This window comes from Mirounga angustirostris, unplaced genomic scaffold (genome assembly GCF_029215605.1).
Source record: "Mirounga angustirostris isolate CCGP_5_RB_7025 unplaced genomic scaffold, mMirAng1.0.hap1 SCAF_17, whole genome shotgun sequence".
NCBI lineage: Eukaryota > Metazoa > Chordata > Mammalia > Carnivora > Phocidae > Mirounga > Mirounga angustirostris.
The window spans coordinates 10,319,098-10,345,970 of NW_026991725.1; the positions used below are offsets into that span (position 1 = coordinate 10,319,098).

The 26,873-nt window shown below is 44.5% G+C and overlaps 2 protein-coding genes across 4 annotated transcripts in view; one reads left to right on the plus strand and one right to left on the minus strand.

Moving 5' to 3' along the window:
* Positions 1-20,698, plus strand: part of SYNRG (synergin gamma) — a 102,669-nt gene extending 81,971 nt beyond the window's left edge. Inside the window, exon 23 of one of the 2 annotated variants that reach the window (XR_010408563.1) lies at positions 20,573-20,698. The gene's annotated coding sequence lies outside the window, so the exon portion shown is untranslated. The remainder of the gene's footprint in view (positions 1-20,572) is intronic. The other variant, XR_010408564.1, reaches the window with a different exon arrangement.
* DUSP14 (dual specificity phosphatase 14) lies at positions 1,626-26,301 on the minus strand. 2 transcript variants are annotated; one of them, XM_064582813.1, is made up of 4 exons: positions 26,147-26,208; positions 24,450-24,545; positions 4,503-4,591; positions 1,626-2,962 (listed from the first exon to the last, which is right to left on the minus strand). In XM_064582813.1, exon 4 carries the CDS (start codon positions 2,868-2,870, stop codon positions 2,274-2,276), a length of 597 nt encoding a protein of 198 aa, XP_064438883.1. In that variant the 5' UTR covers positions 2,871-2,962; positions 4,503-4,591; positions 24,450-24,545; positions 26,147-26,208; the 3' UTR covers positions 1,626-2,273. The 2 variants fall into 2 exon arrangements, with proteins under 2 accessions (XP_064438883.1, XP_045745295.1); XM_045889339.3 differs by lacking the exon at positions 24,450-24,545 and having other exon boundaries at positions 26,147-26,301.
* Between the last annotated feature and the right edge of the window lie 572 nt (positions 26,302-26,873).

Consider the following 26,873-nt stretch of genomic DNA (forward strand, 5'->3'; position numbering starts at 1 on the left):
TTCTCAACATTCTAGGGCCGTGTGTATTTTTTTTTTTAAGATTTTATTTATTTGACAGAGAGAGACAGCTAGAGAGGGAACAGTGTGGGAGTGGGAGACGGAGAAGCAGGCTCCCGGCCGAGCAGGGAGCCTGATGCGGGGCTCGATCCCAGGACCCCGGGATCATGACCTGAGCCGAAGGCAGACGCTTAACGACTGAGCCACCCAGGCGCCCCTGTGTAATCTGATTTTTGTCTGGACGCGCTTGAGGTAGAAGAGGCACAGGGTGTGTTACTAGCCATGCTTTATTTTGTCTGTGGCTACTAGTTAGCACTCTCTATAGGTTGCATATTTTAAATTATTTTCATGTTTTGTATGCACGGACGTATTTTTTGTCATTTAAGGATGTCTTCTGCTTTTATTTAATGACTTGTGTGATCTCAAGCTTTGGAAAGATTATAGGACCTTTACATTACAGAAATTTGCAATGTTTGCTTGGCGCGGGGATCACCATGGAAATTCCCCTAACGCCCTCTGGGTCACACACCTTCCTTTGTGACCCACTAATAAGCTCTGACATTTAGATAAGGTGTTAGGCTTCTTAAGTACTTAGTTACATCCCAGTCGTGGTGCTGGCCAGGATTTCTGCAGGAAATTTTCCTACCAAGAACATCTGTCACCAAGTGTTCCCTGCCTGTAGTATGGAGGTTATTTTTGGACTCTTAATCCACAGACTACAAGACTTCCAGTTCGCCTTCATCCTAGAGAAGCCACAGCCGTGGACTGTTTCGTTCTCTTGACTGATGTTTGACCATGTGCTGATGTAGCATTTATGGGTTCCTCTGCTTTCCCATTGAAACTATTAACTTCATTTTAATTTTCCTATTTAGACAATGGTGCATGTTTATAAAAGTAAATGGTATGAAACAAAGTAGAATTTGGATGGAAACCACTGCCACAGACCAGGTAAGATCTAGAAAATATAATACATATAAACATGTAGCCATGGGCATTATATTTATGGCTTCTTGCCAAAATAGGCCAAAAATCTAGAAAATTATTCCGCGAAGCAGCAAGCTGCAACCTACCTGGCAGCATCGTGACAACGCAAGGGCAGCTGGAGGACTCCCAGTAGTTTGTAAGGGGTGTGGAATAGGGGAGAACCAAGTAAACTTCTACCAAGTCCCTGAGGAGCTATGTGATCATGTTTTTTAGGAGCAGTGAAACGGGTGACATTTTCCAGTTTCAACAAAGGAAGCCATTGTTACTTGCTTATCACTTGAGGCTTAGCCGAGGGCATTTTTGTGTGTGTTAATGCAGCAAAGGCATAGCTTTTGTTAAACAGTGTCTTCGATGGAGGCCTCCCCGCTTTGGTGCACTCCAGTTACGGAGAGACAGCTGAAAACAGGGCCCTTCCTCAGAGTGCACACTCGATGCCGTTTCACACTGTTCCAGCATCGGGAATGGCATGAGTATCTGCCCGTCTGCAAGGACGGACGCACTGACATAGTCCAGCTGGGGTGTCTGTTTTAAGTAGCATTCACAGCTGTCACAGGAACCATATTCTAACGCAGTTAGGGGAGAGCATCTTTCTTCCAGCATCAACACACGCATCCACATACACACCCTGACATTCTTAGTAAAAATTCTAATACGTTATGCAGGTATATTTATTAAAAATAATGCTAATATAGTCCTGGGGCACAATGATTCCAAGAGGGTGTTTGCAGCAGATTTCATTATAATTACTTAACAACTAGATAATAAAGGTTTATGTTTTTAACTTACAGAGTCACTAAATAATAGGAAAGGAAAGAGTAGGGCTAATCCAGTAGACTGAAGCTGGTATCAATAGTCCCTAAGCATTGGTTTGGTCGGCAGCCTTGGGCAAAGCTGGTCTCTAAAGGGTTAATCAGGACCCAAAGTGATTTTTGCACTGAGCTCCTCCCGCACCTGCCATGATGCCTAAAGGCATGGGATTCAGAATACAGCAGAACCAAACAGTTTATTAAACTGTTCAAATTGTTAAAAATGATTAAAAGCCGGTTAAAGATTTTCATAAACACTATTCCAAAATGTTTAGTTTTAAAAATGATACTAGCAATGTGTGCATTCCCCTCATGTTCTTCCCCTCCCTCCCTAGCTTTTAAAATAAACTTGAACAGCCAGTGTAAAAAACACTTCAGGGAGAACCAGAAGTCAACCATTTGAAAAGAAAGGTGAAGAGGGGAGCAGACGGTGTGTAGCAGATGCTGGTTCTGCTCAAGGGGCTGCTGATGCAGGCTTTGGTGGCTTTATATCCCCCAGTAAGGCATCAGGTGTCGGGACTCTTTCTCATAAACGTCTGGAACTACGCCATACGGCGTCTGTACCATTTTAACTGTCGACTTCCCAAAGAGCTGGCGCTCGTAGTCTATCAGCTGCCTCCAGAAGCCTACGTTGGGCCTGATGACGGGCCTGCGGGCCTTCACCCAGTTGTAGGCCTCCAGCAGGCACACACTGTGGCATTTCATCAGGTAAGCGATGCAGAGAGTGGCCGAGCGGCTCACCCCCGCGGCACAGTGCACCAACGTGGCCCCGTGCTTCCTGCTCACGCTGTGGATCTTGTCGGCCACCGTGTCAAAGTACAGTCCAATGGGGGCATGAGGCATGTCAGCCAGAGGCACTTTAACATATTCAAACTGGGGCCAGTTGAAATTGGGGATCTCGATGGTAGCATTAACGATGCAGGTGATGCCACGAGCCTGCAGGAGGTGCCGGTTGGAGGCCACACTGCCCCTGCCCAGGAAGAGAGAGGAGGTGATCTGAGCGATGCCTCCTACATCGCCCTCAGAAATCATCCGAGGGGCCATGAGAGTCCGTGGAAGTGTGCTGTGACCTCTGGAGCTCATGAAGATGCCAGCGATCACACTTGCATCGTTGGAAGCAAGACCAGAGGGTTTGGTTTTCCTCCACCAAGGAATCCAAAATCACCGTCTCCTTCCTGAAAAACACAGGTATCAGTCAGTACTTTCAATGCTCCCGATTCTGGATGCATCACGGCCTTCCCTAGTTTTGTACACTAGGAAGGTGAAAGGATTAGAAATGGTTCATTTTTTCAAGGATGTAGATAAATCCTTTTCTACTGATTAACAGGAAAAGCAGTCAAAGACAACATGTAAAATCCATGTTAAAATTCAGCTCTCTGGTGATTCTATTAAAAAAAGGGGGGGGTGTAAATGGAAATAGTCCTATTTTAGAAATAATTCTAAACTCAAAACATGCCCAACTGATTCCTGAAAAACAATCTTGCAGGGCCTTGCTCTTTTTGAAGGGGGGGGGGGGTGGTGCTCCCTGGTAATTAGGAAGAAATTAGAAATTTTGATTGCTCCAAGAGCCATGTGCCTTCATATACCTCTTGCCTAGTTCCATAGCTATGATGACTATATTTTCCTAAACCTAATTCTAGACATAGAGATCTTACAAAGATATCAAAGTATAAAAATGATACATTAGGTAATATATTCAAGGAACTGCCTTTATAAACTGAAAAGATAACGAATTCAGAAAAAGTTACAGAAAAGCCAAGACATATGGTCACCTTAGCCCTTTATTATTAAAAAAAAAAAAATAGCTAAGGGGCACCTAGGTAGCTCAGTCAGTTGAGCATCTGACTCTGTGATCTCAGGATTATGAGACTGAGCCCTGCTTCAGGCTGGGTGTGGAGCCTGCTTAAGATTCCCCCTCTACACACCCCCCTCCACATACTCTCACACTCTAAAATACATCATTCATAAATTAATCACTAAATAGTAACATGCTGTGGCATTTCCATGGCAATAATCCCAGGTACTTTGAAGGCCATGATCGTACATTAGTCTACTGGGTGCCTGGCTGGCTCAGGCAGTAGAGCATGTGACTCTTGATCTCAGGGTTGTGAGTTTGAGCCCCATGTTGCGTGCAGAGATTACTTAATTTTTTAATAAATACATTAGTCTAGGGGCGCCTGGGTGGCTCAGTCGGTTAAGCATCTGCCTTCAACTCAGGTCATGATCCCAGGGTCCCCTACTCAGCGGGGAGCCTGCTTCTCCCCCTGCCCCTCCCTCCACTCATGTGCACCCTCTCTCTCTCAAAATCTTAAAAAAATCCATTAGTCTAAGTTCATGAGCGTTTTAGTTGACCTGACCCTGGGTGTGGTTAAATGAGAACATCACCTTCCTCAGCCAATTCTCAACTCCAAGACGAATCCCACGGGCTTCAGATGCTTGCTGGAATTAAATTTTAGTTTAATATTTGAAGATCTACCTTCTCTCAGTACAGTGTTTAATATTATATAATGTCTATATAGGACACCAGTAACAAAAGAAATAGAAAATACTGGTTTCCTGAGATTTTAGATCACTTCTTCACACTACTATACAGTCTGGGCCTGTGGGAAATGTGCTCCTCCCCACCCAGGGTACCGTAGGGGCCCCTGAAATGATTGCAGTTGGACAAGAACATCCTCAGTGCCACAGACAAAGGTGGTGCCAGAGCCAACTCACTTGTGAGGAATCTGGTTACTCCGCAGTCCTGGGTCAGGATCTGGAAAGTCCTAATTGAGAGTGCTGATCACAGTGGATACAAATCAGATCTGCAGAAAGACAAGGAGGCAACAATGTGGCCAATCAGGAAGTTCAAAAGAATTCCTCCTGGGTTTTATTACTAAACTGACTGGAATAAAACCAGCAAGTGGAAAGCATGCTACCTAAAGAACGTACCAGTAAGAAATAGCAACCGGAGTCTCAGCTTTTTGTTAAGGACATGTAACTCATGATGTAACAACCGTACGTACAGGTTTGGCCGTAACAAAGGCAAATTTTTGAGAGGAAATGTAATAAGGCACTGCTCACGGGGCCTGGGAAAGATGCAGACCAAGCGAGAGCATCTTCCCTGTGCCCTCAGTCCACTCAGCGGCTCGGCCAGACGCAGGGAGACCTGCACGAGCAGCGGCTGCTGGGGCCGGACGGGCCGGACGGCACTCGGAGCCTGCACCTTCTCTTCCACACTGGACCTCTTAGCTGTTCGTTTACTTACGACATGATGAGCACCAATAAGCGCTGTTCCAGCGTGTTCCTCCCCTCCCTGTCCCTCTGCTTTTCCCAGGTAACCATCACAAGTACTTTCACAGCCCTGTTGAGGTGTGACTGACACACCACTTGACCAGGTGTACAACCTGATGAGTTTTGAATTCTGTGCATACACCCCACACACCATGACTCAATGTGGTAAATCTCTCCATCACCCCCTCTAGGTTTCCTCATGCTCCTTTAATTCATCCCTCCCTCACCCTCTAGCCCCTGCCAAGCAAGCAATGATGTTCAGTCACTGTGTGTACATTTCCTAGACTTTATATAATGGAATCCTCCTGAAAGGATCTGTTTCTTCATTTGGCCTGGCTTTCACTCAGCATAATTATTTTGACATTCCCCTATGTTGCTGCATATATCCACAGTTCATCCTTTTCGTTGCTGAGTACTAGTCCATGGCACAGACACGTCGTGGTTTAATCACTTACTGATGGAAAGTGGGTTGTTTGTAGTTTGAGGCTATTACAAGTAAAGCTGATGTATAACGTGACGTAAAACATTCATGTGTAGGTATGTGTGTGGACATACGCCTTCCTTTCTCCTGGTTAAACACTCAGGAGCGGAAGGGCTGGATCATAGGACATGTTCATATTTAACGTTTTTTAAAAGCTTTAAAAATAGTTCTAGCTTGGGGCCTGAGGGGCAGGCGTCTAAGTTAAACACACACGGATGTAAGCATCCACTGCAGTCCTCTCCAGGATGCCAGTATTTCCCAGACAGGAGCTTCTCCACGTGTCTGTGCCCTGGTTTTGGTGGCTGCCAGCCAGGGGCCACCCACTGCCTGCCAGCTTGGTGCTCAGCAGGGCTTGCGTTCCTGGGCCCCGTGAGACTAACAAACGAGGAGACCATTCTCACTGGCCACCACCCCCAGGGCACTGCACAGCCAGCCAACTGGGGGAAAAAAAAATACTCTCTTTCTGTGAAAAAGGCTATTGCTTGTCCTGGAGCTTTAGCCTCAAGGGCAGGCTTCTGCCTTGGCACACGCCTGGGGGCCACTTGGGCTCACTCCAGGGACCAAAGCCAGGGGACGCCATCTTTGCGCTTTCCCTCTGCCCCACTCCAAGTGTCCAGTATCTCCTGGAAAGGAATTGTACACTTGTCTGGTGTCCTGATTTTTTACTGCTGTCCAGGGGACACCTCTAGATCACTGGGTTCTGTTGGCCAAGGAGACTGACACTTGCAGTCCCATAGGACTATGTTTATCTGCATATATTAAAAGCTGCTGAGTGACATCCTCCCCTTTAGAACACTGACAGGTCTTGTCACACGAGCAATGACTGGGAGCCACTAAAAATAAATAGGCTGCTGGGACAATCACAAACGTCTGAGAGAAAACCAAAAAGAAGGCCGTACTGAATACTAAGTTTCATTGCCTATAAGAGGCCACTCCTTTCAAGCCTGGGAGAGGTGGCTGTTTTATCAAATGCAGAGTCGAGGAAAATGAAGAAACAGAAAAATATGTTCCAAATGAAAGAACAAGATAAAATCTCAGAAAAAGTCCTTAATGGAGATAAGTGATTTACCTGAGAAAAGAGTTCAAAATAATGGTCAGAAAGATGCTCACTGAACCGGGGAGAAGAGTGACCATAGAGCTTCAACAGATAGAAAATGTAAGAAAGTACCAAAGAGAAATCATAGAGCTGAAGAACACACTAACTGAACTGAAAAATAAACCAGAGGGTTTCAATGGGAGAACTACCTGATAAAATCAAGCAGCAAAAGAATGAACAAAGTGAAGACAGCTTAAGGTATTTATGGGACAACATCAAGTGGACCAACATTCACATTACAGAGGTCCCAGAAGGAGAAGAAAAAGGAGCACAAAACTTATGTGGAAAAATAATGGCTGAAAGCTTCCCTAACCTGGCTGGCGAAAGAAAGAGACATCCAGATCGAGGAAGCTCAGAGAAGTCCAAATAAGATGAACCTAAAGGGACACACACTAAGACACATTATAATTAAGCTGTTAAAATGTTAAAAGACAAGGAGAGAATCTTAAAAGCAGCAAAAGAACTTGTTACATACAAGGGAACCCCCCCCCCCATAAGATGATCAGATTTTTCAGCAGCAACTTTGCAGGCCAGCAGAGAGGGGCACAACCGATTCAAGGCAGTGAAAGAAAACACTTCCAAGAATACTCTACCCAGCAAAGCTGTCATACAGGAGTGAAGGAGAGAAAGAGTTTTGAACTACAGGAGTTCATCACCACTAAACTGGCCTTACAATAAATGTTAAAGGGACTTCTTTAGGCTGAAAAGAAAGGGTGCTAATTCATAACAGGAAAACACATAAAAGTACAAATCTCACTGGTGAAGGTAGATATAGTAAAATTTAGAATAATGTAAAGGTGGTAGATTAGTCACTTATTTATAAAGCTACTATGGGGACGCCTGGGTGGCCCAGTTGGTTAAGCGACTGCCTTCGGCTCAGGTCATGATCCCAGGGTCCTGGGATCGAGTCCCAAATGGAGCTCCCTGCTCAGTGGGGAGCCTGCTTCTCCCTCAGTCTCTGCCCCTCCCCCTGCTTGTGTGCGCGCGCTCTGACACATAAAATCTTAAAAAAAACTACTATGAAGGTTAAAAGACAGAAGTAGTAAAAATAACTATAACCGCAATAACTAGTAAAGGGATATACCAGATAAAAAGATGTAAAATGGGACATCAAAGGGGCACGTGGGTGGTTCAGCTGGTTAAGTGTCTGACTCTTGGTTTCACCTCAGGTCCTGATCTCAGGGTTGTGAAACAGAGCCCTGAGTCAGGCTCCACACTCAGTGGGGAGTCTGCTTCCCCTCTCCCCCTCCCCACACTCACAAGTGCGCTCTCTAAAATAAACCTTTAAAAAGTAATTTAATGGGGCGCTTGGATGGCTCAGTCAGTTAAGCCTCTGCCTTTGGTTCAGGTCATGATTCCAGGGTCCTGGGATTGAGCCCTGCATCAGGCTCTCTGCTCAGCGGAGAGCCTGCTTCTCCCTCTGCCTCTGCCCTCCCCTCACCCCACTGCTCGTGCTTGCTCGCTCGCTCTCAGATAAAATGTGACATCAAAAATATAAAATTGGGGGTGTGTGTAAAAGTGTAGAGTTTTAGAATGTATTCAAAGTTGAATTATCAACTTAAAGTAGACTCTTTTAAGTTGTTATATGTAAGCCTCATGGTAACCACAAAGCAAAAGCCTATGGTAGGTACACAGAAGATAAAGGAATCTAAGCATACCACAAAATCATCAAATCACAAAGGGAGCAAGAGAAGAAAGTAATAGGAATTACAAAACAGCCAGAAAACAATGAACAAAATGGCAATATGAAAAAAGACCCATCTATATGTTGCCTACAAGAGACTCACTTCAGATGTAAGGACACATGCAAACTGAAAGTGAAGGGATAGAAAAATACATTACATGTAAATGGGAACCAAAAGAAAGCCAGAGTAACTATATTTAAATCAGACAAAAAAGACTTTTAAAACAAAGACTAATAAGAGACAAAAAAGGCATGACATAATGATAAAAAGGGGTCAATTCAACAAAAGGATATAACATTTGTAAATAATCATGTGCCAAGCAGGGGCGCCTGACTGGCTCAGTCAGTGGGGTGTGTAACTCTTGATCTCAGGGTTGTGAGCTTGAGCCCCACCTTGGTGTAGAGATTACTTAAAAAATATTCTTTTAGGGCGCCTGGGTGGCTCAGATGGTTAAGCATCTGCCTTCGGCTCAGGTCATGATCCCAGGGTCCTGGGATTGAGTCCCACATCGGGCTCCCTGCTCAGTAGGGAGCCTGCTTCTCTCTCTGCCTCTCTCTCGCTCTGTCTTTTATGAATAAATAAATAAAATCTTAAAAAAATATATTCTTTTAAAAATAATGCACCCAACATAGGAGCACCTAAATATATAAAGGAATATTAACCTTAAAGGAAGAAACAGACAGCAATACAATAATAACAGGGGACTTTAACAATCCACTTTCATTAATGGATAAATCATCCAAGTCAGAAAATCAGTAAGGAATCATTGGTCTTAAACAACACCTTAGACCAGATGGACTTAACATATACAAAACATTCCATCTAGAAGAGAATACATATTCTCAAGAGTACATGGAACATTCTCCAGGATAGATTATAAGGCTACAAAACAAGTCTTAATAAATTTAAGAAGACGCAAGTGATATCTAGCATCTTTTCCAACCATAGTGGTATGAAACCAGAAATCAATTACAGGAAGAAAACTGGAAAATTAACAAATATGTGGAGATTAAACAACATGCTACTGAACAACCAAAGGCTCATAGAAGAAATCAGAAACTACCTTGAGAGAAATGGAAATGTAGCATACCAAAATTTAAGGGATGCAGCAAAAGCAGTTCTGAGCAGTTTATAGTGATAAATGCCTACATCAAGAATCAAAAAAGCTCTCCAAAGATTTAACTTTACACCTCAAGGAACTAGAAAAAGAAAAACAAATTAAGTCCAAAGTTAGAAGGAAGGAGATACCAAAGGTCAAAGTAAAAATAAATGAAATAGAGACTAAAAAGACACTAGAAAAGATCAATGAAACTAAGAGCTGGTTCTTTGAAAAGGTAAAATTGACAACCTTTAGCTAGGCTTACCAAGAAAAAAAGAAAAGACTCAAATTAATAAAATCAGAAATGCAAGAAGGGAAGCTGGGACCAATACTACAAGAAATACCAAGGATAAGAGACTAAACAATTAAACCAACAAATTTGACACCTTAAAAGAAATGGACAAATTCCTAGAAAGATACAACCTGCCAAGAATAAATGATGAAGAAATAGAAACTATGAACAGATCAACAACTAGTAAGGAGATTGAATCAGAAATCAAAAACCTTCCAACAAAAGTCCAGGACCACTCAGCTTCACTGGTGAATTCTACCAAACATTTAAAGAAGAATTAATACCACCATTCTCAAACTCTTCCAGAACATACAAAAGGAGGGGATACTTCCAAACTCATTTTACAAGGTCAGGATTATGTTCATACTAAAACCAGACACCCAAGAAAATTACAGGCCAATATCCCTGATGAACATAATGCAAAATCCTCAACAAAACACTAGCAAACTGAATTCAACAATACACTGAAAGAATCATACATCACAGTCAAGTGGGATTTGTTCCAGGGATGCAAGAATGGTTCAACATCTGTAAATCAGTGTGTTACACCCCCGTGAGATACTACTTTACACCTGTTACAATGGCTGTTCCAAAAAGACAGGAAGTAGCAAGTGGTGGCAAGAATGTGGACAAAAAGGAACTTGTGCACTGTTGGCGACAATGGAAACCGGTGCAGCTGCCATTGAAGAGAATATGGAGATTCCTCAAGAAATTAAAAATAGAACGACCAGGGGCACCTGGCTGGCTCAGTCAGTGGCGCATGTGACTTTTGATCTCGGGGTCATGAGTTCAAGCCCCACAATCAGGGTAGAGATTACTTAAAACAAAAACAAGCAAAACAAAACAAAAAAACCTACCATATCATCCAGCAGTCCACGTCTGGGTACTTATCTGAAGAAAACAAAAGCACTAACTTGAAAAAATATATGCACCCCCACGTTCACTGCCAAGACACGGAAACCACCTACGGGTCCGTTGACAGATGGAAGAGATCAAGAAAATGTGGTATATAAACACAATGGAATGTTATTCAGCCATAAAGAAAATCTTACATTTGAGGTAACATGAATAGATCTTGAGGGCATTTTGCTAAGTGAAATAAGTCAGAGAAAGAACAATTATTCTATCAGTTATATGTGGAATCTAAAAAGAAAAGAAAACGAGCTCACAGACACAGAGAACTGACTGGTAGTTGCCAGAGGTGGGGGAGGGGGCACTAGATGGGCGGAGGAGGTCAAAAGATACAAACGTCCAGTTATAAAATAAATCATGGGGATGTATTATACAAGTTAATATTACTGTATTGCATATTTGAAAATTGCTGAGAGTAAATCTTATTAAAAGTTCTCACTGCACACCCCATCATCTTCGAGACACCCCAGTTGTGATGTGGAGGAAGAAGAGCCACCTGCAAGATGGATACGAGAGACAAGCTGCACTGTGAACCCGGGCACTCTGTGCCGACACTGCCAGCCTGCGGGTCTCTGAGGGCACCCCCCCCAGTCGGAATGCCAAATTCTCCGGTTTGCCCTGGGATATTATAGCAAATTATTTGTATGTTTAATGAAAATAAAACACACCTCGTGACAAAAAAAAAGGTTCTCATTACAAAAAAAAATTTGTAACTATATAGTGATGGATGTTACTAGACTTACTGTGATGATCATTTTGTGCTAATGTAAATATCAAATCATTATGCTGTATACCTGAAACATGTTATATATCACACCTCAATAAAAAGATAAATGAAACAGTTATAGCTACATAATACAGTGATTCTCAAACTTTAGCCTGCATCAGAGTCTTGTTAAAACAGATTTCTGAACTATACCCCAGGAGTTTCTGATTCAGTAGCTGCAAGGTTGGGGGGGGGGGGGGGGACTGGCATCCCCAAGGTGATGCTGCCAGTCAGAGGACACACTTTGAGAACCACTGCAGAGGTCGACGCCAGGGTGAGCCACCGGTTCCCCACGTCAAGACCAAGGCACTCAGAGTGCTGGTCCTGGTAAGTTCCAGAGTCTGCCCTCGTCTGAAGGGTGCTGCCTCCCCCAAGGTTCCAGCCTTCTCTGGGGGCCCGCAATTGGATATCGGCGGACACGCAGTATTTAGGTGAAATCGCACCATGAAGAGGAATAGGAAGTAGTCACCCAAGGAAATGTGTGCAGGTATGTGTTTTAGATGGAAATGGGCAGAATTTATATAGGAGAACATCCTGTCCTGCCGCAAAGTACAGTCTCGCGCCACTTCCACATCCTTCCGTGGCACAATCCCAGTGATTTAAAAAGCAAAGTCACTGTAGTAATAAACACAAAATCAGGCTCTCAGACTGCTGGTGCTAACTCCCTCCTGACTGAGGAAAATCTGGCAGATGCTAATCAAACCTCCAACCAGGTTATTTAGTCACTGTCTAATTACTAGTAATTCAGTCTTGTGGTCTCCCAAATCATCATTCTGTTCGGAAGCCACTTGCCCTCCTGAGACAAAGGTCCCAGACTCACGGTCTTCGCAGCAGAAGGGGTTCATCAAGGGTAAATAATGGGTGGTCCGGAAGCCTAACCTACTCTGCTAACTCTCCTTTGTTGAGCAGTGAGAAGGTACTTGGTACTGCAGAGAAAACAGATTGTGAGTCCTCAGGGCCGAATCCAAGTGAGACAGACATGATGCTCCCTCCCTGCTGCTGCCAGTCAGTCTCGTGCCAGCAAACCTGCACCACCCTGCCAAAGCCGGGTCCGACGCTCAGAGAAACGACGTCTGCTGGGGAGCACGCAGAGGGCACAGCTATTACTGATGCTCCGACAAACGCTCCTGGCCCCTTTACAGACCAGAAAATGGAAGGCTCCGAGAGGGCGAGCTGAGTCCCACTTGGAGACGAGACGTGCCCGAACCAGAAGGCCCAAGGTGTCTGGGCTCCTAGCTCAGGCCCACACGCTGCCCTCCTGCGTGACTGTGACCTCACAGCACTGCGACACCAGCAGCCGGCACCCGCAGTGCGGGAAAGGGGTCCCGCATCTGCCGAGGACAATGTGGTTAAACGCTGCTTACAGAAAAGCCCAGACAGGCTGAGCTACTCCAGTTTCCCCTGTGGCCCGGAATAGGGAAATACTGCCAGACTGGTGTACCCTTCAGGACACAGACGGCCCCCCTGAGAGCAGAGGGGCCTCAGCAGGGAATGGTTCCACGGAAGGCACAACAGGAAGCCCTAGTGTGCTCTGAGGCCAAGACCAGGAGATTCTGACCGTGAAGAAGGAAAGAATTCATGTGTATTACATCACAGGCTCATCAAAATCATCTTGGTCAGCGTGTACTGGAGGACAGGCCGAGGGGCTCTATGAGCGGAGTAAGAGGCTGAGGCAGGCTGGGGGGACCCGCGACCGCAAGGTACTCTGAGTGAGCACCCCACTCCCACTGCAGCACACCCGTCTCCGAGGAGCACCCAGGGACGTTCACGTCGCTGTCCATGGTGGTCAACTCAGTCCTTGCAAGTTGCTCTGGCAGCTGCATTTACCTCTTGGCGGGAAAAATGCTTTCCGGGCCAGGAGAATGGGGGTGGGGTGGGTGCAAGACAGAAGGGAGGACCTATCCTAAACCAACCCCAGAGAGGTACTTTTTTTTTTCCCCCCACAAGTTCTAAGAAACATCTTGCTGGTCTGTCTGAATAATAAACATCAAAGCACTAAAGTGCTCAGCAAAAACACAGAGCTAGTGTCTGTCCCGGTGGCCCGTACTCTCGATGCATAAGCTAGTAACACCGGACTGCTCCGTGCGCTGGGCGGTCGTGGGATGGGGGCACCAGCCTTGCATTAAGCACTGGCGTCCGTACCTGGCGCAGCCTTGGAATCGCTACCTGGGCTCACGAGGTACTCAGAGCATCCGCCCCAATGCCATGGAGGCTAGTTTGCTTGCTTTTTTTTTTTTCATCATAGCAAATAACCACTAGAATTAGCTGTTGGAAACTAAAATTCTATATTCTGTTTTCTCTCTTCTCACATTGAATAAGCAGAAAATGGCCATAGGATGCTAAAGATGACCGTGTAAATGATCTGACTAAATTACTTTTAGCTGCTTTAGGAATTTCAGAAGGACACAGTATATACTGGAGGCCGACACTGTTATTTTTTTATACCTGAAAAGCCCATGTAATCACATTTTCTCCTTCTGTTAAATATTTAAGGTTTTTTTTTTTTTTTTAAAGAACTAGCTAAAGTCACCCTTTTTAAAATAGAAGCAGGTTAACCTACATTGCCATAAATAAATAAATGCTACTTTTCTCATTAATTTTTATTAAATCAGAAATGTGTTCTGCTGGGGAAAAAATTAAAATACTCTTAAAAATAAAACTCATAGGGGTGCCTGGGTGGCTCAGTTGGTTGGGAGTCTGCCTTCGGTTCAGGTCATGATCCCAGGACCCTGGGATCGAGCCCCACATCGGGCTCCCTGCTCAGCGGGGAGTCTGCTTCTCCCTCTGCCTGCTGCTCCCCCTGCTCATGCTCTCTCTCTCTCTGACAAATAAATCTTAAAAAAAATAAAACTCAAACAAATGTTGAGTTATATTTGTATTAAAATGAAATAAAAGATACAAATTGTTCTTGCTCGTCTGGAAAGCTTTAGTAATTTGGCTAAAACACCTCAACATCTTACTTATGGAAGAGGGGTTGTTTTTGCTTTTTCCCACCACATAAATGAAATGATATGAAGATGTCCTGGGATGAGGATAAACATACATAATACACATAAAACTAAGGACAGAGTCACCATTCTGGTTTGGCCACAGATATTCCCCCAGTGTGACACATAATGTGCTGTATAGCAACTGCCTAAATAGTTGTGATCTGACTGATCACCTCTATGTCCTCATGTGCACCACCATCCCATGAACTGAGCCTAACAAAGGACAATCATTTTAGAGACTCTAACCAGCTGCTGGTTAGAGTCCAAAAGAATGACATGGGTAGTCAGTCCACCTGATTAGAGCAGGGAAAAAAGTATGACAATACAGTGACATATATAAATGCACAGACTTTAAGAAGTTTACTGATAAGTTCAGAGATTCCCATGTTGGAAATAGAATGAGTACTGAGAAGAGAGTATTAATAACTATAAAAGGTGAAAGCACATATTTATTTGGGTCTCATGGGGTAATCTGTTCATATCTGAAGTGAATTTTTGAATTTGGTCCTCATCCACCTGAGTGTTAAAATTACTTGCCACTCATTCACACAACAGTCTTTACTGAGTTCATGGCATGTGTTCAACACTATTCTAAGTGATGTGGGGATTGAGGGAAAAGGTCTTTGCCACAAATGACCATGAGGGAAAAGGTCTTTGCCACAAATGACCACAATATCTCCCATCCCACTTGACCTTCTTACAATATGACCAACTCAACCAAAAGAGTAGAGCAGAAATAATACTTCAAAGGCTACATTATAAACATGTCACACACTTCTACCTTGTTGTCTTGGGACTTGCTCTCAGAACCCAGCTGCTATGCTGTGAGGAAGCTCAACAGTTACCATGTGGTGAGGTCATACACAGGTGTCTCAGAGAGCAGCCAGCTGGTGTCCCAGCTGAGAGCCAGGATCAACTACGAAATACGTGAGTAAAGACAAATCGATGATTCTAGCTCCCAGCCATCGAGTCACCTACAGTCTTTGACTATCCCACCACTGGCCCCAGACATTGTGGAGCAAAGACAAGTTGTCCCCACTACATGAGGTCCAAATTCCTGACCTATAGGAATCAATGAGCAAAATAAAAATGGTTGTTTTTACACCACTGAGTTTGGAATGGTGTGCTAGGCAGCAATAGCTGGAACAAGGATATGAAGGTGTAACATAAACCATCACCCTATGCTAGGATTTTATCATCTTAAAGAGATGACACAAGATACATTATAAAACAGTTGAATAACAATAGGAGATCAACTACCATTAAGTGACTCAAATGAGTGGTGCAAACAGTGGGTACCTTAGCAATTCAGAGAAGACACAGGATCAAAGCAAAGTAAAATAGTCAATGGGGCTAAAAAACAGAGTTGTCTGTTTCTTGGGGAGGTGTCTCATAGAGGATACTATCGTACTTTTTCTCCAGTCCACTTAAAACATACTGCCATTTATGGGCTCCTGGGTGGCTCAGTTGGTTAAGTGTCTGCCTTCAGCTCAGGTCATGATCTCAGGGTCCTAGGATCAAGCCCCGTATCGGGCTCCCTGCTTGGAAGGAAGTCTGTTTCTCCCTCTCCCTCTGCCATGCCCACTCTGTGCACTCTCCCCGACTCTCTCTCAAATAAATAAAATCTTTATAAAAAAATTTAAAAAATAAGACTACCATTCTTGACATCCAAGAGCCTTCTTATTTTCAGATTCCAAATAGAGAACACAAGCCCTTCTCTTTTTTTTTTTTTTTTTTTTAAGGATTTTATTTGAGAGAGAGAGAGAGCATGAGAACAGGGTGAGGGGCAGACGGAGAAGCAGACTCCCCACTGAGCAGGGAGCCCTACACAGGGCTTGATCCCAGGACCCTGGGATCATGACCTGAGCTGAAGGCAGTCGCTTAACCGACTGAGCCACACAGGTGCCCTCAAGCCCTTTTCTATAACCCCTAACCCTCCAAGTGTGATTCCAGACCCAGCAGCATTAACCTGGAGCTTGATAGAAATGCATAATCTCAGGCCCCATCCCAGACCTATGGAATGGGATTCTACAGTGAACAGACCCCAGGTGATCTATATCAACTGTAAAGTGCGAGAAGCTTCGCTCTCAATCAGCCTCAGTCTGTCCCACTGGACTTGCTGGAAAAAAAAAACAAAAACAAAAAACTCCAGTGCCTGTTTTGTTGAAGCTCCATGAACATGCTCAGCCTCACGTGAATCAGTATTGTTCTGCTGTCATGGTTCCCAGATGAGGAATCAGAGGTAAATGAAGGTTAAGAGGCTTTCCCAGACTTTACATAGAAAAGTAGTAACCCCGGGGCGCCTGGGTGGCTCAGTTGGTTAAGCGATGGCCTTCGGCTCAGGTCATGATCCTGGAGTCCCTGGATCGAGTCCCGCATCGGGCTCCCTGCTCGGCAGGGAGTCTGCTTCTCCCTCTGACCCTCCTCCCTCTCGTGCTCTCTGTCTCTCCTTCTCTCTCGCAAATAAATAAATAAAATCTTAAAAAAAAAAAAAAAAAGAAAAGTAGTAACCCCACTGGGACCAGAACCCCTTTTTCATGAGTTGTCCATTTGTTGATTAGTCATACAATCTGACCACGACAGGTCAACTGATTGAAAGACTACCAAAATGTCATTTCATTGGGGAAGAAAACAAAAACTGCAAAGGAAAGAAATTAAGGCACATAAGGTCAGTCTCATTGTGCTTTATCAATAATGTAGATATGAATCTAAAAAATCCTAAACTGCTATGTGGTATGAGATGGTCTTAGGATGTGAAAAATGTGATAAACCTAAACCAAGAAAATGCTTGCAAAATCTTCCACAATCACATTTAAATCTGTTTGGTGATAACTAGAAACCAATTTGTGCCAGAGCCTATATACTTTAAAATCTTCAAGGAGTTAAGTGGTAAAAATTAAATATGAATCATAGACTCTTGGTTAAGCAGTGAACTTTGATTTATATAGGTCATAACATCTAGATGCAGAGTACTTTAAAAAAAAAAACAGCAGGGGGAGGAGGGATGGGGTGACTGGGTGATGGACACTGGGGAGGGTATGTGCTCTGGTAAGCGCTGTGAATTGTGCAAGACTGTTAAATTTCAGATCTGTACCTCTGAAACAAATAATGCAATATATGTTAAGAAAGAAAAAAAAAAAGAATGTAGCAGGAGGGGAAGAATGAAGGGGGGGAAATCGGAGGGGTAGACGAACCATGAGAGACGATGGGCTCTGAAAAACAAACTGAGGGTTCTAGAGGGGAAGGGGGTGGGAGGATGGGTTAGCCTGGTGATGGGTATTAAAGAGGGCACGTTCTGCATGGAGCACTGGGTGTTATGCACAATGAATCATGGAACACTACATCAAAAACTAATGATGTAATGTATGGGGATTAACATAACAATAAAAAATTAAAAACAAAAAACCAAAAAAACACAGCAATTAAACCCAAAATAGATAAAAATGTGCCTCAAAATTGCCAAAGTCATTACCACCTCTGAGAAGCAAGACTATGAAATCTCAGAAAATGCAGATTTTTTTTTTTTTTATAAATAAGATCTCAGTCCTTAAAAGTTCATTATTACTTTAAGGAAGACAAAAAAGGATTTATAAATTAAAGTTCATAGGACTAAAAGCTCAACAGTGAATAAGTGACAAACTTCGACCATTTTACTCTAATGTCTTAGTGGATGTACCAACACCCTTAAAACCCAAGCAATGAGCCTCAACTTTCTCTCTACAAGGATTTCTTTATCATACTCATGACCCAATTCCACATTTTTGGTGATTTCCTAGCAAATTAACTTCATTTATAAAGTATTGATAAATTAATTTCCCGTTTTTTCTTTATAAATCAAAGGCATCTAATTACCCACTAGAGTTCCCGAGGAGAGTAAGATAACCAGCCACGTAAGGCTCTTGAATTTACTAGAAGGAGGGAACCCGACGAAGCTCCGTGCCCTTTCCCTGCTGGGACAGCAGCCCTACCTCACTCTGAGGGCAACTGGGTGTGTCTGGGCCCCCCTGTAGCAAAGGGAGGAATCAAGTTTTTAGCTAAATATAAGTGCAAAGGCAAAGGATCCTGAAGTTATTCCCTTGTCTTTATTTTTTTTATTCCCTTGTCTTTGTCTCCTGAAAAAATAGTCTAATAGGACAATATACGTAATTCTTATGACAATTGTTTATATTATATTACTATATTAGCATAATTTATATAGATTGTATTACTGTTATTCACATGCTATGAAAGAATGCGGCGGCCGGTGAACCTCACTCTACTCCGCTTCAAATCAGGGGTGGGCAAACCACGGCAGACAGACCATGTCGAGCCCGCCATGTTTTTGTATAGCCCATGAGCTCAGAATGGCTAAAAATTAAATCACAAGAACAGTACGCTTCATGGCATATAAAAACAGTGTTCATGAATGAAGTTCTATTGTAACACTGCTGCATTCATTTGTTACAGATTAACTACGGCAGCTTTCTTGCTGTTAAAGTGAGTTAAGTAGTTGCTGGAGAAACTACATGGCCCACGAGCCTAAAATATTTACTACCTGGCCTTTACAGAAAAGGCGTGGTTGAAATTATGTTCTGAAGCCATCGTCCTATGGCAAAGGAATATTTTCAAAGTGTGGACCTAAGGACAGCTGCATGAGAATCACATCAGCTACTGGTTAGGATGCATATTCCTAGGCCCCACCTCAGACATAATAATCAGGATTTCCAGGGGTAAAGGCCTGGAATTTTTATTTCTAGCAAGTATCTCTGCAAAAGGAATTTAAGATAATATTAAGGGGCACCTGGGTGGCTCAGGTGGTTAAGTGTCCAGACTCCTGATTTCAGCTCAGGTCTAGATCTCAGGGTCATGAGTTCAAGCCCTGTGCTGGGCATGGAGCCTACTTAAAAAAATAAGAAGATGGGCGCCTGGGTGGCTCAGTCAGTTAAGCATCTGACTCCTGATCTCAGCTCAGGTCTTGATCTCAGGGTTGTGAGTTCAAGCCCCACAAAAACAAACGAACAAACAAAAAGACGTAATCCAGTATGAAAACAAGTTTCACTTCATTTACATTTTGGATCATCTTTATCTGAAAGTTTAAACCAGGGAGTTGAAACTCTGTAAAACATTGAATACTTCTCCAGTTTTTGCAAGAATCATATGAAATGATGTACAACCTCTAACCCTGAAAGAGTTCTGTCCCCTAAACACGACATATGTGACAATGCAAATTAAAGGCTATTGAAGGGGCGCCTGGGTGGCTCAGTCGTTAAGCGTCTGCCTTCGGCTCAGGTCATGATCCCAGGGTCCTGGGATCGAGCCCCACGTCAGGCTCCCTGCTCTGCGGGAGGCCTGCTTCTCCCTCTCCCACTCCCCCTGCTTGTGTTCCCTCTCTCGCTGTGTCTCTCTCTGTCAAATAAATAAATAAAATCTTAAGAAAAAAAAAATAAAGGCTATTGAAGATTTGTGTCCATCTGACATTCATCAAAAATGCACTATTTTAAATGAACAGATATTTAAATAAATCAAGTGGGCTGAAGTGAAACCTATCAAATTCATGGGGCATGGTTACCTCAGTGGGGAAGGAAAGGAAGGGCCCCAAGGAAGATTCAACTTTATAATCCTCACCCTGCTTTTTTTTTGATAAAAGAAAGTATCACCAATTTGGGGTGGTAATGATATAAATTTGTTCTTTGTAATTTTCCATATGACTGCAATTTATTTATTCATTTATTATTATTTTTGAGAGGGAGGGAAGGAGGGAGAGAGCATGAGGAAGGGGGGAGGGGGAGGGAGAGAGAATCTCAAGCAGGATCCATACCCAGCACAGAGTCCGACGCAGGGCTCAATCTCACAACCCTGAGATCATGACCTGAGCCGAAATCAAGAGCTGGACACTTAACCAACTAAAAACTAAACCACCCAGGCGGTGCCCCAGTATATGATTGAAATTTCTAAAAATAAAAATTATTTGGAATAGAAGAAAATTAACTACAACAAATGGCTGTCAACACAAACCCCCCCTCCAGGCTCTGGCCTGCACCTGCTGTTCACATGGGAGCCAGATTCACAGCTGATTTGGTAAGAGAACTTGGCAAGGACACCAGAGCGGCACAAGGGCTAAATTAGTGAAATTCTTAATTATAAATTTTGATTTCAAATTTGTATGTAACTTGCAAAGCTGACAGTACTCTCCCGGATTTTATTTTTACCAGTACTTCCTCAAAACTTCAAGCAAGCTCACCTCATAGTCTCTCTCTTCCAGACGAGGAAGGCTGGTGCTTCCCATGCTCGCTCTATCTGCCACAGAAATGTTTACTAGTTCAACAGAAGCAACATGCTCTACCTGAAGAGTCCTCTCCTGTGTTACCCACAAACTCAAAGACCTAAGGAATCAAGATCTGCTGCTATGCATAGGCCTATGATGCTGAAACTATTCTGGGACAAAGGCAGAAGACCAGCAGTTGCATGTGAATTTCAAAAGGGCCCCTTGGTGGGCGCCTGGGTGGCTCAGTTGGTTAAGCGACTGCCTTCGGCTCAGGTCTTGATCCTGGAGTCCCGGGATCGAGTCCCGCATCGGGCTACCTGCTCAGCAGGGAGTCTGCTTCTCCCTCTCCCGCTCCCCCCTCCTGTGCTCTTTGTCTCTCTCTCTCTCAAATAAATAAATAAAATCTTTAAAAAAAAAAAAAAGGGCCCCTTGGGCTGAGACTTTGAGAAGGCACGGTGGCAGGGGAGAAGCTGGCCAAACTGTCGGTGCCCTAGTAGGGGCAGTTAAAACTGGGTCAGTGCAAAGAGCAAGAATGGCAAGTGGCAAGGGGAGCTGGGAGGGCCGTGGGTGTAGGTGACGTTGTGTGGCCGGTAGGGCCACAGCCTTGGCACCCACCCTCCACCCCCTTCCCTACAACAGGTGGAATCCGGAGCTCTTCCATCAAGTACTGCCCGCCGGAAGGGGTACCAACGAACACAAATAGGACTCCTCCCCCCATCACTCGGATTCAGAGGCTTGCACACTCCTTTTTGTACTTTCTTTAATTTACACAGTTTTTAAAGTTATGACCATTTTAGAGAATCTGAAAAAAACTTTAACATGTAAGTGAAAAAGTTCTCATGATTTATGAAAGCCGGAAAATAGAGCATATAGCCCTTTTCTAAGATGCCTTACAGAAGAAATAAAAAAAGAACTACAAATCTCACATTCTTTGAACTATTCTTCCTTTACCCCTCCAACTAAGAAAAGGGATAGCCCTGAAGGTATTTTCGAAACCTACAGAACTGTAGAACATTCTACTCTAACAATGGAAGCAAACTGTTAGCAAATAATACTAGGCACTGTAGATACTCAACAAATACCTGCCCTGACATAACCTCCCCATCTCTCCCTATCCCTACCCCCTTCCCTTCTCTCTCTCCCCTCCCCCCACCTCTGTCTCTCCTGGACACACACTCCCCACACACCTAGCTTTAAATCCAGCTAGCAACACCAAACACAAGCAATTAAAGTTAACCTGGCAACTGTCTCCTCAAAAGCAGAAACTGTTTCAAACCCAGGTTTAACTATCTCTACTACGTTATACTAAGGAAGATTTGGAAAGAAGTACATTTTAAAGATTCTAAGAGAGTACTTTATTCCCATAGCAAAGAAGCTGTGGTTCCTTTGGAAACGCCAAGGGAAGAGGAGCCTTGGTCTGTGCTCAGTGCCTCTTCAAGGATCTGCACGCGCACACAGCATTCTCGGAGGGCCCTCCGAGGGTACTTTAACAAGCACTGGCCTGGGTTCCTGCACACGTCACACACTATAAAGCCAGCACTGCCGACCTACACATAGGGCTGGGCATCACGGCAGGCATTCACCAAGTCAAGGCAGCATCGAGTGGCCCCAGAGGTAGGATTCACCCAAAACCCTTAAAAGACTTTTAGGGAGGGGCACCTGGCTGGCTCAGTCGGAAGAGCATGCAGCTCTTAATGCAAGGGTTGTGAGTTCAAGCTCAATGTTGGGTGTAAAGATTACTAAAAAATAAACAAACTTTAGAAAAATCTTTTTTTCTTTTCAAAAAAAATACCTTAAAAAAAGTAAGACTTCTAGGTAACTAGACACTTTTATTCTTCACTTTGCATATTTAAATTTTCCTATAACTACACATCTGTTTTAAAAAAAAAAGGGAAGGATTTTCTTGGGTATTTGTCAACCAAATAGAGTGGAAAAACCATCTCTGGCCTTGGGTGGTATGTTGGTCCAACCCACACAATTAAACTTATAAGTATATATAAATACACTGGTACACAAAGGACCAGGGATCAGACCACCTAGGTGACATTCATTCATTCACACTATGGTTATCCAAACATACTGTGATATCCAAACATACTGAGGTTCAACAACAAATACGTGGATTATAAATTCAAGGCTGATACCACTGGAAGAATGTAAATTGGTACCAACCACTTAGGAAATGAGGCATCACCCAGTAAAGCTGCAGATAAACACACCTGCAGGCCCTGTTCATAACTGCCCCGGACCAGAAACGACCCAGCTGTCCGCCAAGAGATGAGTTAACTTGTGCTATGTTCATACAAAAATGAACTAATTACAGTCACAGATAACAACACAAATGAATCTTTAAAAAAATACCATGCTGCAAGAATTTTAAAAAACTGTAAGTGTCTGTATGTATATTCCTATATACACACATGTATATATACACCCACGTATGATGTTGACCCCCCAAAAAAAGTATTTAAAAGAATACCTACTTTGATTCCATTTGCATAAAGATGAAAACAGACAAAACAAACTTGTTTAGACATTAATATTTAGGGGAGAGAAACTAGCAACAAGAAAGGAAGTGATTTCCACAAAAATGAGGCTAGGTTACTTCTGGGGTGAGGGGAGAGGTTGTCATTGGCAAAGTACGGGAGGAAGGTGCTTCTTGACCTTCGAGATGGTTACAGCTGGGTGTTCTTAAAAAAAAATCAGTAATTTACCCATTTGTTTCGTATGCTTTTCTGTGTGTTATAATTCACAAAAAAGTTAAGTAAACAAAATGTTGATGTCCAAGAATTCAGAAACATTACAATTCTGGCCAATGTGGGGAAAGAACACTCCCTCTCTAAATGTCACTACTAGCTTATCAGTTTCATCGGTTTTCAGGGACCTTATTTGCCTTCTACCCCAATATTCAGCACTGGACCTTCAGCATGGCAAAAGTCCTCTAATATATAAACTCCTGATGTGAATTCTGTTTGAACTCACGTGTCTCCTGAAACTACTGATCTCAACTGTGCCCACATTAACACTTCCCTTTGTTTCCCAGTGAAGCTTTCATAAATAAGTAAAACTACTACCTTAAATGTTCACCTGTAAGTTTATACCCAGGGGCTGTTGCTTTAGCAACTCTCCCTGCCTTCCGCTCCCTTTTATGCTTCCTTATAGAGTAGATACAGTAGTAGTCCTAGATATTTTTTTTAATGGAAAAGTTTTCATTTTCATCTGAGAGTAACACCTAGGATCTTAATGATTTAAGTGCTTTTAAGGCTTTTTAAGAAGGGATCATTTGCCCATTGTCCTGAGAAATACTACCATGCTACAGAGGTAATGAACCTTTACAACCAGCTGTACTTAAAACACATGCTACCTCTTGTGGACAGAAGCCAAAACTCTATGAACAGAGCTGGTTAATTTTATAATAATTCATTTCAATTAAAAAATCACTGCGCAGACACATAAAAATGCTTAGAAAAGTCTAAGAAGTTATATACAAATCAATAAAGATATACACAGCAGTTACTTTTGGGAAAGATACTAAAAAGAAGGCTTTAACCTTATCTGTAAAATTCTAAGTTTTACAAAGAGAATTATTAATGAATTTCTGGTGACAGTGAGAAAAAGCATTTTCAATCTACCTTGCCTTAAAATCCCAAATGCAAAGGAATTTACCAAACACAAATTCCTCCCTATAGACCATCATTTAAAAATGTTAAGGTTTTCATGCTATAGCTTTAAAGGATTGCCTGGGTTTACACACCTGAGCAGTATTTTTTTTATATGAATACACATTTATGCCATTCTATTAAGGAATATTACAGAAATCATACCTGCATTCAACCAATATGACAGATTTCAGATGAGAACTCAGCATAGACACGTTTGACACTGACGTTAAAACGACTTGGAATGAAGGAAACCGTCTCCTGTTTTATGGGGGAAAGCCAAAAATATCAAGCAACTACCTTCTCCTCCCCCAAGCGTCAGAAGATGAGTCAGAGCTGGAGGCAGGAATAGGGCCCATGTGTCAAAGCCGCCTGTGCAGGGCGCCTTCCTACCTCCACCCGACAACCCTTCCCCCCCACCCCCACCCCAGGTCAGGGTCCCTGCCTCAGCCGGTCCCTGACGGGAATTCTCAGGTGTCCCTGGTGAAGAAGAGGCAGTTATTCATTCCGGGGTGCCTCATTCTCTGCATTTCTTAAAAGGAGCCCAAGAATGGGAGCCTTTATGAATCCACCACAACTAACAATCACCAAATGCAGCTCAAGGGAGTGGAGCCTCTAGACACACTCACGCAACTTTTCGAAGAAGACAGCACCTTTGTTCCCCTCATCTTAAACAACAGGAAACATGTAGGGAGCAGCTGTGACTTGTCCAGTATCACTTAACTCTTACGCAGCAGAGCCTCAACCACGCTGACACCCAGCCCCAGCCTCTCTGACTTTTAACTGCTCTGTACAATCTCAGGGAGGGTGCTCCAACATTCCAGTTTCCTTCTGTGTAGCCTAATGGACTAGGAATTCCAGGAAACTCAGGGTTAAAGATCTTGGTCCATATTCCTTTAAGATTAGTAAAGAATCAGGACTTGGTTCTTTGCTTCTGTTTTTACATCTGTAAAATGAGATGCAATGCTCTCTACCTACCCCTCCTAATAAAACTACAATGAACGGCTATAGCACATGCCAAATGCCTTGAGGTCCTGCTGGATGAAAAGTACAAGGTAGTTGTGTTGTTGTTTTTGTTTTGTTTTTTGTTTTAAATCCCTACACAGTAGAACTGCAATTGTAAGTCACTCCTCCTTCCCTCGCCTCTGGGATGCCCAGTTACCATAACACTTGCTGGTACCAATGGCAACATCCACCTAAATAAAATATAGTTATACAATTCACTAAGGCAGCTCCCGCAGGCGACTCCTCTCACACACAAACAACTCAACTTCGCTTTGAAGAGAGGGTACTTAGGAGGGTACTTCGGAGAAATAAAAAGAGACGTTAGCACTGTGCACCCCAATCTACCACCGCAGAGAAACACTCAAGTTGAATACTTGGCATTGCTGAAAGTCAAATTGCTTTTATCAATGCACCAGAAACCTATGGAAGAAGCAAAGCCGCCGACAGCTCCAGAGGCTCGGAGCGGGTGGATGCTGATGGCGGGTGAGGGGCTGGACAGACCATGGCGCGGCCGGAGTGCAGAGGGTCAGGAAGGAGGAGGAGAGGAGGGGAGCCCATAGGACGCCGGCTAAGGAGCCCGAGGGCCGGGACGTCGGCCGCACCGGGGCGCAGCCGGGGGGCGCGCGCCCAGAGCCGGCGAGGAGGGGGCGCTGCGGAGGGCCCCGGGCCTCGCCCCTCCCGGCCGCCCAGAGGAGGCGAGAACCGCCCGAGAGCAGGTGTGGGGGCCGGCACAAAGTTTCCAGAAATGAGGGTCGCGCGGGGCCCCGGCCGCCGGGTTCCGCCAGCCCCCGCCGGGGTCGCGTCAGAGCCAAGTCCCGCCCGCCCCCCGGTCCTTGCCCGGGCCCGCGGCCCCCTACCGGCTCGGCCCCGCGGCGGCTGGCACTCCGTCCTCCTGCGCGGCTCCCGGCTTCTGCGGGTTACCCGCCGCGCGCGCCCCTCCTTCTCCCCTCCGCCCGCGCCCGGGGCGGGCCGCGCGCACGCTCCCTGCGCCCCACCGCCCTCTCCCGAGGGGGGGCGGGCCGCTCGGGGCGGGGGAGGGGCCTCCGCGCGAGAGGCTCGCTGCGGGCGGGGGGGAAGCCGGCGGGGGACGCGCGGAGCGGCGGGCGGTGCGCGTGCGCACTGCGCCGTCCGCCGCCGAGCGGAGCTGCGGGGCGCGCACCCCCGCTGTCCTGGATGCCCCTCGGGTCGGGCGTTCCCTGGAGTCTCCTGCGTTTCACATCCTACGACCCCTCTGGTCGCCACTTCGGGGTTGGGGCGGGGGAGCAGGGGTGGTGTACTGGGTACTTTCTGGTTGCGAGAGGGTTAAAGGCAAGGAAACAACACAAATATAAAAGGTGTGAAGACTGCAGTAAGTGACTAATCACCGCCTCTCACCCCACCCCCACCTTGTATCCAGCACGAGAGCGCCCAGGAATTAGGACCGAAGAGTGAAGGGAAAATACATCTCATGGCAACTACTGGATGAATTTTGCTTGGGCAGGTACAGGCAGTTTCTAGTAACTCTGGGAGGCTATTTTGTCCGAGACTCAAAAGTAGCTATAGATAGGTCATCTCCTGCCGGCCCTGAGACCGCCAACCCACCAT

Bases quoted from the DNA above. Each gene is read 5' to 3' on its own strand.
- DUSP14 (XM_045889339.3), bottom strand. From the start codon at position 2,870: ATGAGCTCCAGAGGTCACAGCACACTTCCACGGACTCTCATGGCCCCT.